Raw genomic sequence first — 15,497 nt, 5'->3', positions numbered from 1 at the left:
CATTGACTGTTTTTTTTTTGTTTTTTTTTGTAATGGATTAGTATGCAGCTATCGGTGTTCTTTTTTAGAATGCAGCCATGTTTTTTTTTTTTTTTTTTTTTTTGGATATAGCTTATTGGATTATTCAATTGTCATATTGTGTTTATAGACTTGTATCATCTTTGCTTGCATTTTTGCTTAATTAGAGGTTTTCTGGTAGTTATTTGTTAATTCAAAATGATCTTTCAGTTTAAGGAGGAACTGCAGTCTGCTCACATAATTTGTAATAAAAACATCTTTGCCATTCTGAAGCTTCCCTCCAATCACTTGGCATATTATTTTATATATACTGTGTTTCTGTACTTGCCAAATATGCTGCAGAAATCTCCCTCCACTAAGTCTGGCTGCAACCATTTTAACTGTGGGCAGCTGAAGCTGCTGCCTGTTCACTTCCTGGATTTACACAGACACACACAGGCACAACTCCAGCTCTGCATCTCTTATTGGCCCTCTTATGACTCACCCCCCCTCCCTTCCTTGCAAACTCCCACGAGACTTAGAGAGAGAGCTGTGCATGATGTCATAAGCCTAGGCCTTTTTACCAGACAAGAAACAGGAAGTGGGCTGTATACGGTATTTACTGGCAGAAAAAAAAAAATGTTTTACTATCCAAAGTTAAAACAACAAGGGCAGAAGATTTAATAGATGGAAAGTTGAAAAAATCGACTGACGGTCTGCTTTAAGCTTTCAAGAGCATGAAAACAAAGGCGTTTAAAGTTTGTTTTCTACAAGGAGTGCCCACAGCCTGATTAAAAAAAGCCTGTCCCCTCCCAGAATGCTGTAAGTGGTCTCTCTTCAGTGGTCCAACATGCCCTCTGCTAAATAAGATTTTTAGCTCTGCAATCAGCATGGGGCATGATATTTGCTGATTGGAGAGCTCTACCACTGACTTAGCAGAGGGTGTATTGGACCCTGCAGAGAGACCCATGTTTCCAAACAGAGGGCAGAAGTCCTTCTTTGCAGGTGGCAGGCTTTTCTACTCTGGCTGTGAGCAAACTGAAGGACTTTGCACACCTTATACATGTTTTGTTTTTGATACACCAGGAAGGATTTAGCTGATTTAAACTGGAAGTTTATTTGGGCTTTAGGGGAAATGCCTTTCAAAAATAGAAAAACAGGTTTCAAATTGATACTTTCATGGAAATAACATTTGTGTACTCTGTTCTGAACATAAGAGCAGCACTTCCTCTTCTCTGTGTTGTATGTTTATCAGTGAAATGTGGACGTTCGCGTCAGTGCTAAATGCTTTGCAGTGCTGTGAAATATTTTACCACATATTTTGGTCTCTTGGTCTTCACTGTGTAATTGCTGAAGTAAAGCAGTTTTTAAACCTTTCAACCCCCCCAAGTATAGGTCTCCTGCATTTAGTTTGTGGGATTTATTGTCTGTGTCTACAAGGAAACTCTGGCAACTTCTGCCAAATATAGATAGGATTGTATAGGAAGGCAACATGTGGTTTGGATGCCTCTTATTTCCTCATATCACTGAATGCTCTTTAAAAAAAATTCAAGAATAAGAACGATCTTTAAAAGCCAGTTTCATTCAGACCTGTGATAAACATTGTCACTTAGAGAATGAAAGTTTGATTTGGTTATTTGGCAAGAAAGGCTTCACTGATTTATGATATAAAATTAGGGCAGAAAAAGTGGGGGTGACACTGAACTCCAGGTAAGTGTCCCTACTTGGAGAATTGTTTCCAGTTTGGGTCTTGGAAAGGCAAATCTTTAAGGAACATAAGATTGAGAAGGTAGAATTGTATTAAACATAGAATACACTTGTGAAGTTTTTTTAACGATATGGTCATAAGGATCAATCTCAATAGAGATCACCAGAATCTGGGGTCTTTTAGGGTCACATAGTTCAAACCTGGTCCCTGTTATCCATTCCACAGTTATATTCCACCTGCAGATAGCATGTATTACTATAACAAGGTAATTTATTCAGATTCAACAAGCCATTCTTCCACAGCCCCTCCAAGAACAGGGCCTACTACCGGACCCCATACTAATGGATCATGAAAAGCAGCAGTGTTTAGTTCATTATCATCTCTGAAAGGGACAGATTTACCTTTACATTGGGAATCATCAGGCATGATCCAGAGCCTGCACCTACTTTTTGAGTTACTCTTCCAGATCTGACATGGTTGAGTACATCTACATACCTATGGAGCTGCATTTATGGTCTTGTATGTATGTCCACCTGCTGTCTCATTTAAGAAGCCCATAGATGAGTCTTTTTTTTTTTTTTGTTCAACCAGCAAAAAATGATTCGATTCTCCCATCCACACACTCAATGTGGATGGGGAATGCTCCCTGCTGATCTATTGTACTCTGATAGCTTCCATGCCATTGAGTACACAGATCAGTGCTGTTGGTGGCTCTGTGGAGCAGAAAAAATCCAACAGGGCAGTTGTACAGAAGTTGTTTGGTAAATTTGACTTCTGTACAACCAGCCTACCCATACATGGATCGAAGTTCGGCCAAGCCGAGGCCCTGCTGTACCAGGAGAATTTTGTTCCATGTATGGCTGTCTTTACATCAGCCTTGCTGCTACCACTAGCTACAAGAAAATTACTATGTTGCAGCAGGCTAAGTGAATGATCACTGTGGGACGGGAGACTTGGGAAATCCTTCCTCCTGCCTGCAGTATTTCATAACTGACATAATAGCTGTGACATGCACTACTAATTTTATGTCCATCCAATCAGAGAACATAAAATCAACCTTTATATTTTACTCAATAAAAATACTTTAACAAGTGTCACTTTTTGTGTAAATTTTATTAACATATTACAAACACACAAAAATCACACTCGTTACAGTAATTTTATTGAATAAGGAGTAAAGCTTGATTTTATGTTCTGATTGCGTGGACATATAATTAGTAATGTATGTCACATCCAGTACCTTGGATAACAAATCGTTTTTACCCTCGAGTGCAGAGCTAAGACTGGAAAAATTGAAAACCTTCTGTTGATAACCTGTTGCCTGCAGCAGACTGATTACCTCATTCTCCCAGAATGCACCTTAAGAGACTGGAGGTGTCTAGGTAAAGTCACACTGGGTTGGGTACACTTGACTGGAGCTCTAGGACTAATAATGGTAAAAGGTAATGCTTTTTGCAAAGATGATGCTGGTTCTGTATGTTTTGACATGTTAGGAATTTGTTGATGAAGGTTGCAATGTTACCGTTAGGTCTGCTTTAAAAGCAGCTCTGTGGTGAAAACTTGTGTCCAATCAAATTTCCCCCCATCCGATGAAATGACTTCCACACATGTTTGTGTTTTGTACATATGAAACTGAAAGGCTGAAGTCTGTTTAAAAAGGAAGATAAGCTAGAGTCCTTCTGACTATACAGGAAGGGTGAAAAAGATAAGCACGGATAGTCACTCAAAGCATTTAAAATCAGTGATCCATGGAATTTTTATTAAACATAAAGCTTTCTCTATTGAAAGCCAAATGCTTGGAGGTCACAAAGACAACCGCCTGACTACAAATATTGGTCTGTAGCTGGAAAAATGCATGCGTCTGCACCAAGAGTGCGAATTAGCCAGTTTTCATTTCAGACTAATAACTTTCTTCAATTAGATTCCGGTAGAAGTCTTCTCACATTTTTTCTTAACAGAACACATTTCAGTTTTAAGCCAGCATTTCATTGCAATTCGTCACCGCCAGCAAGCCTTTGATCCTAAAAGTTGTACAATTATGGTAAAGTTTTCCTAGCAGCCATTCAAAGGAGACGAAGAAGGAAAAGAGGCATAAATCTTGGCATTGTGCTGACCCATAATATGTTCTGTAAACACTTGATTGTAAGAGGTAGCTGTTTGCTGAACGAGATACTGTAACAGCTGTTCCTGAAGACATAATGCAAGCAGCAAGAGCACAACTTATGCAAGGAATGCACTCTGTCACACGTTTAAACGAATTATTGCAGAATTAGCTAGAATACAGGATTCTACTTTTTAGTACTGACTTAGAACAAGTTCTGGGAATTCTCTACTGCACAGAAGTATTAAAAAATGTGTGGAAGATGCTTGGATAAAACAAGATGCAAGCCTAAAGTGAAAGAGCGATATCTGGTCTGAATCAGAAGAATATATGATCTGAGATAGTTAGGTCCCAAGCTGCCGAAGGCCACCCAGTTGGCCTTAAGTGGTTTATCGTAAAACAGCTTACATAAGTGATGCAGTATGGGTTAGTCTGGGATGGGCAGCTACTCTTGACTCTCAAAGACAGGTTGACTTTGAGTCAATGAAAGCCATCACGGATGTCTATATTGGCCAGCTGTGTTGCATTTACTGAAGATATCCAAGGTGCCATGTCTACTAAAATGGATGCATTCAGTGACCACAACAAACCAGGCATGCATCCAGCTGCAGGTCAGGATTGCTATCAACAATGTTACCTACCTGATTCAAAGCATGTCTGCAAAACATGTCGCATCTAATGTGTTTGAGGACCCAAGCTGACCATGATGACATGATTGTACGATGTTGTTTTTCATTTAGTTAATCTCTACATTTATACATATTTAATAATAGTGCAAGTAATAATGACTTCACAGTATAGATATACTTTGTGTACTCATCTTTTTCTACCTACCACACCCCCACCCGCACTTTCATATACACACTAATATATTATATGCACCATCCATTTACTTCAACAGAAAGTCGATCCTACATCATGTCAGTCTGTAGATCAGCTTTCCACTAGGGTCAGTGATGTGCAGCACAGAGGATGGATATAATGGGGATTCATAGGTGTACACGGGGTAAGAATAGCCTTACTTGGCTCTTATTTAAATTGATTTTGTGTAAAATATATTGCCATTAGTATCCACTGCTTAACATTTCCTAAAAGGTCTAGGTTAGAGTGGCCACGAGTCAGTTCTTCTAGAAGGCAACCTAGGGAGGAGCCTAGGGCCTGGTGGATGTCTAGGTGGCTCAGCTAAAACCTTCATGCTCCTGCAGTAAGCTAGGGAAATACTGCAATTGCTCAAAACAGTGCACCTGCCTGTAACTTCACAGGTTCACAAGGGGCAATGCACTTGTGGCAGGCAGTTGGTGTCTGATGGGCCCTTGCCAGTACAGTACAAATAGGGCAACTTCTCTGTGTCTATTGCAGTTCTTTTGAATGTCCATAAAGTGGCCAAAACCTTGCCTAGAGCCCCGTTCTGATTTAATATTTCTCTGAGGTGGCCATGTTGAACATTTGTTCTTCATTCCATATTGGGTACAATGTCTTCTTGCCTTTCTTGGCATTGCCCACAGGTTTATTAAATCTTTTATTTAATTAAAGCATGTGGCATTATTGATATTGTGCCAGAGGGTTCACTGTTGTTTTTTTCTATCCTTTTTATTATTGTAATATATGCCCACTAGATTGTATATGAAACCTCTACAACTGCTCTAGGCCGAGCCATTACGTTTTTTTTGGAGCTGCAGTAGATTATGTTGCTCATTAAACGCTCACTGCATTTAACTGTTAGCTTAATTCATATACAGTAATGAAAATATATTGATATTATACTTGGATTAGATGACCAGCTGATCCGATTCCAATTAGCAATATGATGATCGAAGGGCTCTGGCTGTAATGAAAATTCACTAATGCCATGTGATCCCCAATTAAATTAAAGGATGTCAATGAGAATGAAATGAGTCACAGGGCTTTTCTGTCAAATTCATGTTATTCGCTTTGCCACACTCAGGATTTACCCGCAATAAAAAGTTGTGATTTTACGAGTTTATATTTAATTATATGAGGATTTCATGTAATTTTAGAAATAAATGTAAACTGGACAAATGCGTTTAAAAAGAAAAATAAAACCGCTGCACTAAAGGCAAGGTAAGTATCCTAGCATTGAGGTTTTAATACTGCAACATTGTATAAGCAAATATAAATTATATATAATAATTTAGGAAAGCTAAATTTGTTTTATATGATACACAAAGGTTTATGTTCATGTTCACCTATCATAAATAGAGGATTGCAGGACCTATAAAAACAGATTCCCCAAAACCAATTAGAGTACAAAAAAAGAATATCTAAAACAGGTAAATGTTAAATCCCCTCACCAGGAATTAAAAAACAAAACTGGAGCTTACAGAAACAAAGATCGGCACAGGATAAGACACTTCAAGATGTCATAAATGAATTAAAAAGGGGCTGGAAATTATATTTATAGATACTGTATCTATCTATCTATCTATCTATCTATCTATCTATCTATCTATCTATCTATCTATCTATCTATCTATCTATCTATCTATCTTTATATATCTATCTCTATTCCAAGGTTAAAGAGAACCATAATGAAAGGGTTAAAAGGTCCTTTCAGTCCATACACCAGGGCTGGTGGAAGTTGACACTAGGATTGTGAAGACAAAAGCTTCTCTCGTTACTTTTGTCTTCAGCTTACAGAACCGAACACAGCGTTGGAGAGACCCTGCTAGAGCGAAGAATAGGGGTAAGTATTTATACTTTATGTGCCCCCTAAGCTAAAAATAAAGAGTATTTAGCATTTGCAGTACGGGGAAGGGGGTACTGTAGGGGTGGATTTTTTTTAAGATTCTCGGATTTGGGCTTTAAAACCTCTATCAGGTAGGTATTGCTGGCTGTATCCCCGCTGGGGAGGTTTACCCTCTCTATTCGTCTCGGGGACCATCGTTACGGGGGACATAATGTAATGGGGAAATCTAAATATTACAGTCTAATAGTTTGCTTCACCTCAGTTTGATGGTTGTCCTTCCTTACTTTTTCTTACTTTTTCTTACTTTTTCTTTCTTTTGGCAATGCAATTACATGACTTATTCAAGTCTGGTTCAAGCTGGCCTCCCTCCGAGCTGGTTTTTCTTTTTTTTTTTTTTTTTTTTTTTCTTTTTCACTTTTTTTTTCTTGTATAAATACAAGCCGTGGAGATGGCTCACCTGATAGGTCCTTCTTACCAATTATAAGATCCTGCCCCAGGCTTTTACCTTATTCCAGTAATAAGATCAGTGAAGATCATGTCAGCTACTGTCAGATGTATTTTGAGCATGCCGTCAGCGAGCATCTTTCAGCGATGTTATCAGTTTCTGCAATTGCTGCATCCAATTGCAAATGTGGAGAAACTGGTTAAACATTGTATTTCTAACTTTTCATGGACCATAATTATGTGTTTTGTGTACGGAAATAAAACCAGTTATCGAACAATAAATGAGCAAAATTGTCAGTTTCCCCCATTAACATACAATAAAATTGGGCTGTCTAAGTTGAACCCCAGTCAGGTCATTTGTCTCTGTCCATTATATACTGCTGGTGGAGATAAGTATGTGTCATCCCTCACCCTGTAGCAGTCCCACTACCCTATTTTCTGCTGCTAATCAGGTTTAATAATAGAATGTATCGAGGGAAACCCAACAGTTTATCTTCTCTTTTTCAAAATGATTGGGTGTTGAGGTAGCATACTTGGGATTTGGGAGGACTCTTTCATCTTTCCTTCTTGAGGAACCTAAGACAAGGTTTTACTGTTAATTCTTCTAATCTGTGACTGTTAAAGACACATAACAATTAGCTTTACTGATCATTTGTGGTCTGTGCACTATACAACAATTTCAGTTGAAGCCCATTTTTCTTTGTCTTTTAAATCATTGAGAAAACTAACCTTTGAGGTGTTTTCATTGCTGAATGTGACCCTGTTGGCTGGGATTTTCACTTTATTTTCCCTTTGTTGACACAAGGCGAATGAATGAAGGTAATGTCTTACCAGAGCACAATTAAAAGCTTTAAGGAGGTTCTAATTCCCTCCCCTGCACTAACACATTTGTTTCTGTTGCTGTCTCTGTCCTCACTGGAGAAATTTCACATCACTTTCTGTCACTGTGATACACTCATAATGAAAGGCATGGGGATATCTTCACAGTTTGGACCCCCCCCCCCCCCCCAAAACAAAAAAAAAAGAAGAAAAGCGACAGAGTTTCAAATTGCCCCCAATCCAAAACAAAGAGAAAAGGCTTTGGCCCCAGTTGGGCTTTAAGCACCATACGTTGATTTAAACCCTAATAAACTTTTTTTTTTATGTGTGTAAAATTTTAAACAGACAGTGGCGCACTTGGTAAAGGTTCTTGCACCGATTTCTTTGCATCTCTTTTTACATACAGAGTAATGCAACTATATAAAACATATTTGTGCAGAGAAACAGAATAATATTTGCACACGCACATTAAAGTGAATTACTTTTATCCTATGCCAACATCTGCTAATGCACTTTGTATGATAGATTACAACTTCTGATACTTTGTGCATGTATTTATGTCTTAGCTGCCATTAGCCTTTAGTTTTCTGGATCATGCGGCACTTTATGCAGTTACTTTGCAGATGTTGGTCAAGTAGCACATCTCTGCACATAATACAGACACCAGCTTAATACACTTTGCATGAATTTTCATTCTAACTGTATGACTATGTGCAACAGCCCTGTCTTTTTTTATTTAACTGCCGGCAATTCCAAAGCAGCGGTTGTTTCAAAGACTGACCTTCATAGAATTAAAAGGTTCTTGGCACACGCTGTGCTTTCTATACCTTGAGGCAGTAACTTCAATGACCTCAGATCTACAGGAGTCCTCACACAGCCAGCTTCCTACAGAACTGAAACCTAATGTAGCTTGGCACAGCCGTCAGAAACAGCCCAGACACAACTGTCAGGAATACCACTCCTCAGAGGAAAGGCCGGGGGAAGAGACTCTTCCTGGCTGCTAGAAGTGGGTCAAAGCAAGGCAATCCATCAGACAGAGGAGTGGGGGAGACCTGGAGCTTGCTGGGAACAGTGAGGCAGTTGTCAGTGATGCTTCTTTGATATGAGACGTCCCAGCAGCCATGACGCTGGAGGACTTTATAGCCCATACTTTAGAACTCGTTCAACTTTTCTTTTCCGTTAAGATGAAAGCAGTAGAATCACTGCTTCTGTTCCCTGTTGTTGGATTCACTTTTAAAGGGTTTAACTTCAAACATTACGGTATTCATATAGGTGAGAGGGGAATAACCATTTATGGCTATTCTTCAATTATCAGAAAGATCGTCCACCTTTTTATATCCTTTTTTTATTTTATTTTTTCATACTTTTGTTGTTGTTAACAATAAAGAGAAATGCAGATCATTTTTATATAGGATTAATAATAATGATCGTTGAGGTGATGATAATCTCTGCCAATTGTCAAGAAAACAGTGAAAGAAATCTTAATATGATGGTGGTTACTTAAGAAAGGAGATTGAGTGGAAACAAAGGCAGACATGTAGCTCTGTGTACATGGTGTACATCACAGCCAATCAGAAATTAGCTTTGAATAGCATGTCCACTTTGCTAATTAGCTGTCATTGGTTACTGTACAACTTTCATTCTTTTTATTCTGTCTATAAAAAGGTCATATAATTAGTAAGCTGCAGCAATTCATAGCAACTAATGAATTCAGCTTTTTTTTTTATAGTGACTGCATTTACACTGAAGGCTGATTTATTTTTTTGGTTTTGGCTTATTCTGTTATTTAAATGTTTTCTTGCTTTCTTTTTTTTTTTCTTTACACATACACTATATTGTCAAAAGTATTGGGACACCTACCTTTACACGCACATGAACTTTAATGGCGTCTTAGTCCATAGGGTTCAATTGCGTTGGCCCACCCTTTGCAGCTATAACAGCTTAAACTTTTCTGGAAAGGCTGTCTACAAGTTTTAGGAGTGTGTCCATGGCAATGTCTCTCAGTTCCAGTCTTCAAGGTGCACCATATGCAATTAGCGGACCTCCAGCTGTTGTAGAACTATAAGTCCAATGAGGTATAGCAAGACTCTGACAGCCACAAGCATGACACCCAGAGGCATGATGGAACTTGTAGTTTTACAACAGCTGGAGGTTCGCTAATTGCATGTTCCTGATATAGTGTATATGTTTAAAATTGTGTTTATCATTTTTTTTTTTTTAGATTGTGTTGAACGATTAATGGTGAAACCATTGTCTGTTGTATCCAAGGCATAGATATGGGATGGATTTAGGCACAATGACTGCCTATTCTTTGTTTATACAATTAGATTTTTTTTGTATCTCATTGATTTATAAAGCAGGTAAAAATTGGGACATAGTGGACTTTTGTGGTGCAACACAAACAAATCACCTAATTCCTGATCACCAGTAGTCACTTTATTGATAGAATAATCAATTTGGCTTTAACCATCCCCTACAAGAACTTCTCCTATCCCCATATATTATATTAAATGTTAAACCGGCATTTGCAAAAGTGTACACATTTGAAGACCATGTTGTAAAGTTTTTTTGCACTTCTCAAACAGATATAACACAATGCTTTTAATGTTTGATTTAACAGACCTAATGTAGCAAATAAGATAAGTTCATTGAAAGGGTTTACATACACTCAAAGCTAACAACCCTTTGTTTTATCCATATGCAGGCAAAGTCGCAAAAATCCTAGCTCTATTTCTCAAGACTCGTGGGAGCAAGCTTATTCCCCTGGAGAGGGTTTCCAGAGCGCCAAGGAGAATCCTCGATATTCCAGCTATCAGGGCTCAAGGAATGGCTACATGGGTGGACATGGATTCAATGCCAGGGTCATGATGGAAACCCAAGAACTTCTCAGACAAGAGCAGAGGCGGAAAGAACAGCAGCTTAAAAAAAAGGTGTCTGAAGGGTCAGACAATTATGACTCAAATTACACTCAGTCTAAAGGTCCTTTCCGTCAAGATGTCCCACCCTCTCCGTCTCAGGTAGCACGGCTGAACCGATTACCGCAAGAACAGGGGAGACCCTTCTATTCCTGAGGAACACTGAACACTGTTAAACAAATAAAGGCAATAATTATTTTCATGGAAGACTTTGTATTATTTTTTAAATGGAATGGTACTGTGGTATGCTTCTTTTTAGTGCCTTTTGCAATACGGGCGAAGCAACAATGGACCTCTCTTCTTGTCTCCTTGCCCTTGTCTTTTTGGTCTGAAGTGTTATCCACATGGAAGGATGTTTTATGATAAGACAATCACTGGTGACATTTAATCTTTTTCTCCCGAAGATCATGTCGTTCAGCTGAGTTTCATGAAGAGTCAAGAATTGACTGCCATGCTTTTGTTTTTGTTTTGCCATGTATCTTTTTGTTTCTTTTTTACTGACATAATATATTGTGGGAACGGAATGAATTGAGGTTTCTACTTAATGGATTCTTTTATTTTCTTTTTATACATATGTGGAACAGTTGACTAAAGTATTATTTTCTTGTTATCATGCAGCCCAAGATTGGTCATTTAATCATTTACACTACTCACTTTGGTTTGTTTTTAAGCAGTTATAAAGCTGATTATGTTTATGTTGTAATTTGTTATGTAACTAAAAGGAGAAAAAAATTGTGATATATTCACTTTCTTACAATTGCCTTTCATCTCAAAGAAATTTGTATAAAAATGTTTGTCCTAACCATGAATACCCTATAAGTGGTAGGTTGTACATGCCTGGATTTTATGTAAGCATTTTTTATTTCTGGAATGTATTTTCATCATATTCAGATTTCTAAGAATGTTTAGGAATTTGTTGTTATTTTTAATTTGATCCCCCTTTCATGCACAGTGAAGGCAGAAAATGTGTAAGCTAAACCAGAATATTTCCTGTTTTTTGCACGCTTAACTATTACTAAGGGAATTATTGCCTTCACAAGTCTAAAGCCTAGTACACACTAGTAGTTTATTTTTTTCAACCCAGCAGGGCTGAATAAAAAAAAAAAAACTTACAGCTCAGTAAGAGCCCCTGTACTAACAATCCAATGTAAGTACAGCTATCTCCCCTGCTGAGCTTTTGTGTTCTGACAGGGGAACCCCTGCCGGAACACACCGATTAGCGCTCTTAGCGATTGGCTGAGAGCGATGATCGGTGGATCATCTATGGCCTGCCTAAGACTCCCCCCAAAGTTGTGATAACATGGCGCAGTGTGTTGTCATTGAAGTGCATTTGCTCTGCGATGTTATCTATGGCTTCACATACACTACAGCTCCTAAACTTGAGTTTTGGAGCTTTTGGCATTTTTTGCCAAAGCTCCTAAACTCCGTAAAAGCCTGTGTGTCAATGTACACATAGGCTTTTACCAGAGTTTAAGAGCTGCTGTGGTTAGGGGAGCTTCAATCTCCCTCTTCTGAATGCGGAAAAATCACATTCAGGATAGGAACCTTTTGACCACCAGCCATGGGAAAACTCAAATTGTGGCATTATTTTGCCATGTTTTCCGGCGGTCACAGTAGGCTGTGTGTACATGAAGCCTAACACTTTACAACTATTGAGGTAGTACAAGACCCAACATGACATATCTTAACTGGTTCCTAAGACAGATATCCTAACCGTGGTCTGATTATTATGGATAGTTCTTATAAATTGTCTGCCAACTCCATGTATAGTAGATGGGAGTCAGGAATAAAAACAGATTGCAGAAAATGTTTGAACAAAGAAAAAAAAAAGAACAGGAGTGACATTCCACCAAGATCCAGAGAACATTTGCTTTGTGCTTCCATGTACCCAATAGGGTGTGAGCCTGAAATGGAGGAATCTGTTACACAGTTCTGAAAATCTTGCCACATAAATGAAACAACACTATAAGCAAAAGCTCTTGTGATCTGATCAGAATTACCCAGGTTTTAGAATCATAGTAAATAAGAAAATACAGGTTATAATGTGCAAAAGCTGCCATCACTAGACCATCTTGTATAGTAATTCCCATAAGTGGTCATGATCTTTCTGCCATACCTCTGAAGGCCATTTATATCCTGAAACATTCTTTCTATAATATCCCAATTTGTTATAGCAGTAATCTATTGCTACAGAGCGTCGCTGGACTCAATGAGGGAGTGCTGTGTTTACAATGATCTGCTAGAAGAGCATCTAGTGAGTGCTCTGTAGCAAAATCCAAATTCCAGGAGCTGATCATTTCAGGTCCTGGGCTTAGTGCTGAATGCCGGCTGGCACTAACAGCCAGCTGTTCAAGCCTGAACCTCTGCCTGGATCCTCTAGAACCGCTAATTTCCAATGGCATTTTAAAAAGCTACCAAGACAAATAGCTAATGTCTCAGTGTCTTTTTTAAAGTCAGGTGGACAAGTCAGTCTTTCCCTAAGGGCTCATTTACACGTGGTGCCCTCTGAAGAGTGATCTGTGTCCAGATCACTGTTCGGAGGACTTTTGGCAGGCAATGAGGAGGCATCCTATGGCCTCCTTGCTGCCTGTTTTAACTCCTTAAACCCCACACTAGCATGTTGCAACCACCCCCATTCAGTCAAATGTGCTGCGTTTAGTGGGTGGTACTGCCCGCCAAACACGGCAGTGGGCATCACTTTTGCCATGTTGTGATCTAAAGCATCACATCTGCAGCATACATACACCCTACCCCCTTTGCTGACGTTGCAATTCAAGAGAAAGCGGGGGGGGGGGGGGGTTGGCATTAAATACACAGTTTTACGCCTCTCAACCTCAAATGTTAAGGAGACCTTAACTTTGGTTAGTGTTGTCACATGATGTTTGAGGTATCTGAGTACCACCTTTGCTTGTAAAGTTAAAGCTGAACTCCATGCAAACAACTAAATAAACTTTTTTTATATAATGCATCTAATGCAATAATAATCAATACAGAGCTGTATTCATTTGTATCTTTTATATCTGGCTGGGGTTCAGCTTTAAAGTGGGTGTAAAGCCAAACATTTTTTACCTTAATGCATTTCCTGGATTAGGGTACAAAATGTTTCAGTGTGTGTATCGCACCCTCACCCTCCTCTGTATACTTGCTTGATCTTGGTCCTAGAAAAAAAATAAATAAATAATAATTACACATTTATTTACCTGCAAAAAAAATGTCCATTTATAAATTTTTTTTTTATAAAGGTGAACTTATCCTTGAAGGTCATAACATCCACACTGGCAGCTGTCACTCCAGGTCCCATATATTCCTGTGGACTGTTATCCTAAACCCTGACCTGGTGCTCACTAACTGTAAGGGGAACATGGACCACCAATGGCACACATGCCACACATAGTGAACCACTGCTTGATGGGTGTCTTTAAACATTACTGATGATCAGATAGCTCTGAATGTGGGTGCACCCAACTGGCAGGCAAAATATGTCACTGCACAGCTGTGTTTCAATCCATTGTCATCTGACATGTCCAATCCTTATTTTATCCTTATCCTGTTTTTTATTTTTATTTTATTTTATGTCTGTAAGGAAGTCAAGTCATTCTATTGGTCTCATTGACATGAAATCTGTTACATAAGACTTTAGATGTGTTATCACCACTTAATAAAGTGCCTATCGATTCTCTTCTGACCATGAAGACTAAGCTGAACATATCATGTTAGGAGTGGGGGAGAAACTACAAAAGAAAAAAAAATTTCACAGTATGTGATAAAAAAAAAGAGGGGGGCTTAATTTTCAACACATTGCATAGAGTGGCGTTGTGTACAACCAATCAGCAACAGAAAGTGGACTCTTAGTTAAAGGTAGTTTCTCATTGGTTGCCATAAAATTACTGCACGCCTCTTTGCAATGTGCTATTAAATAAGCCTGATTTATTGTTTTCCTTTTTTTTTTTTCTTTTTTTTTTTTGGTCTACTGGCACACTTTATCACAAGTTTGTTTTTATACAAGAAGAAAAAAAAAAGTTTGTGACGCTGTCAAGCACATGTATCTTGTCTTTTAAAGATGTTTTTGTTATTAATGTACTACAGTGTTGAGATGATTACTAATGTAAGCACAGTAATATGGGATGACAAAGGCTCTTTTTTTAAACTAGTATATAGAAAAAGAGCTAATTTCGCCTTATACTTGTAAATAAATCATTAGAATAAAATATGTTTCTTGTCTGGATGTTTAAGAGATAACCTTGTCTTGGTATGGCATACTTATTGTGGTCAGCTGTTTTTAATGTTTTAAATAGAGATGATATTTGGGTTCTGCTACTATTGGTTCAATGCCAATCCTGCGAGTTTTACAATTTACAGATTCACACTGGGAGATTTTCTTTTTTTTTAAGGCTAAGATTTCTTTTTAAAGTGGTTGTAAAGGCTATTTTTTTTAAAATAACAAACATGTTCTACTTACCTGCTCTGTACAATGGTTTTGCACAGAACAACCTCAACCTCCTCTTCTGGGGTCCCCCACCACCACTCTTGGTGGCTGCTTTTCTCCAAGGACCACAATAGCAAGCAGTTTCCAATAGGAACGCAGGTGTGGGCTCACTCCCGGGCAGGGCTGTGTGCGTCCATAGACACACACACAGCGCGGCTTGGCTGCCCGCCCCCCTCACTCTCTGCTCACGGCATTTTATCAAGCCATTGGCTCTTGTTGCTGCCTTGCTGTCCTGTGAATGCAGGGAAAGAGGAGACGGACGCTACAGATGGGTACAGCACTGGATCGAGTGAGAATTCAGGTAAGTATTTAGGGGGTGA

The 15,497-nt window shown here is 38.7% G+C and overlaps 1 protein-coding gene across 5 annotated transcripts in view; it reads left to right on the top strand.

The window, feature by feature from the left end:
- PARD3 (par-3 family cell polarity regulator) overlaps nucleotides 1–14,901 on the top strand; it is an 867,373-nt gene extending 852,472 nt beyond the window's left edge. For all 5 annotated transcript variants that reach the window (XM_073629882.1, XM_073629881.1, XM_073629879.1 and 2 more), the window contains one exon: nucleotides 10,481–14,901. In XM_073629882.1, coding sequence (XP_073485983.1) covers nucleotides 10,481–10,847 — 367 coding nt within the window. In that variant the 3' untranslated portion in view covers nucleotides 10,848–14,901. The remainder of the gene's footprint in view (nucleotides 1–10,480) is intronic.
- Nucleotides 14,902–15,497: the final 596 nt, after the last annotated feature.

This window comes from Aquarana catesbeiana, linkage group LG05 (assembly GCF_042186555.1).
Source record: "Aquarana catesbeiana isolate 2022-GZ linkage group LG05, ASM4218655v1, whole genome shotgun sequence".
Taxonomy (NCBI): domain Eukaryota; kingdom Metazoa; phylum Chordata; class Amphibia; order Anura; family Ranidae; genus Aquarana; species Aquarana catesbeiana.
This window is presented reverse-complemented; position numbering and strand designations above follow the sequence as displayed.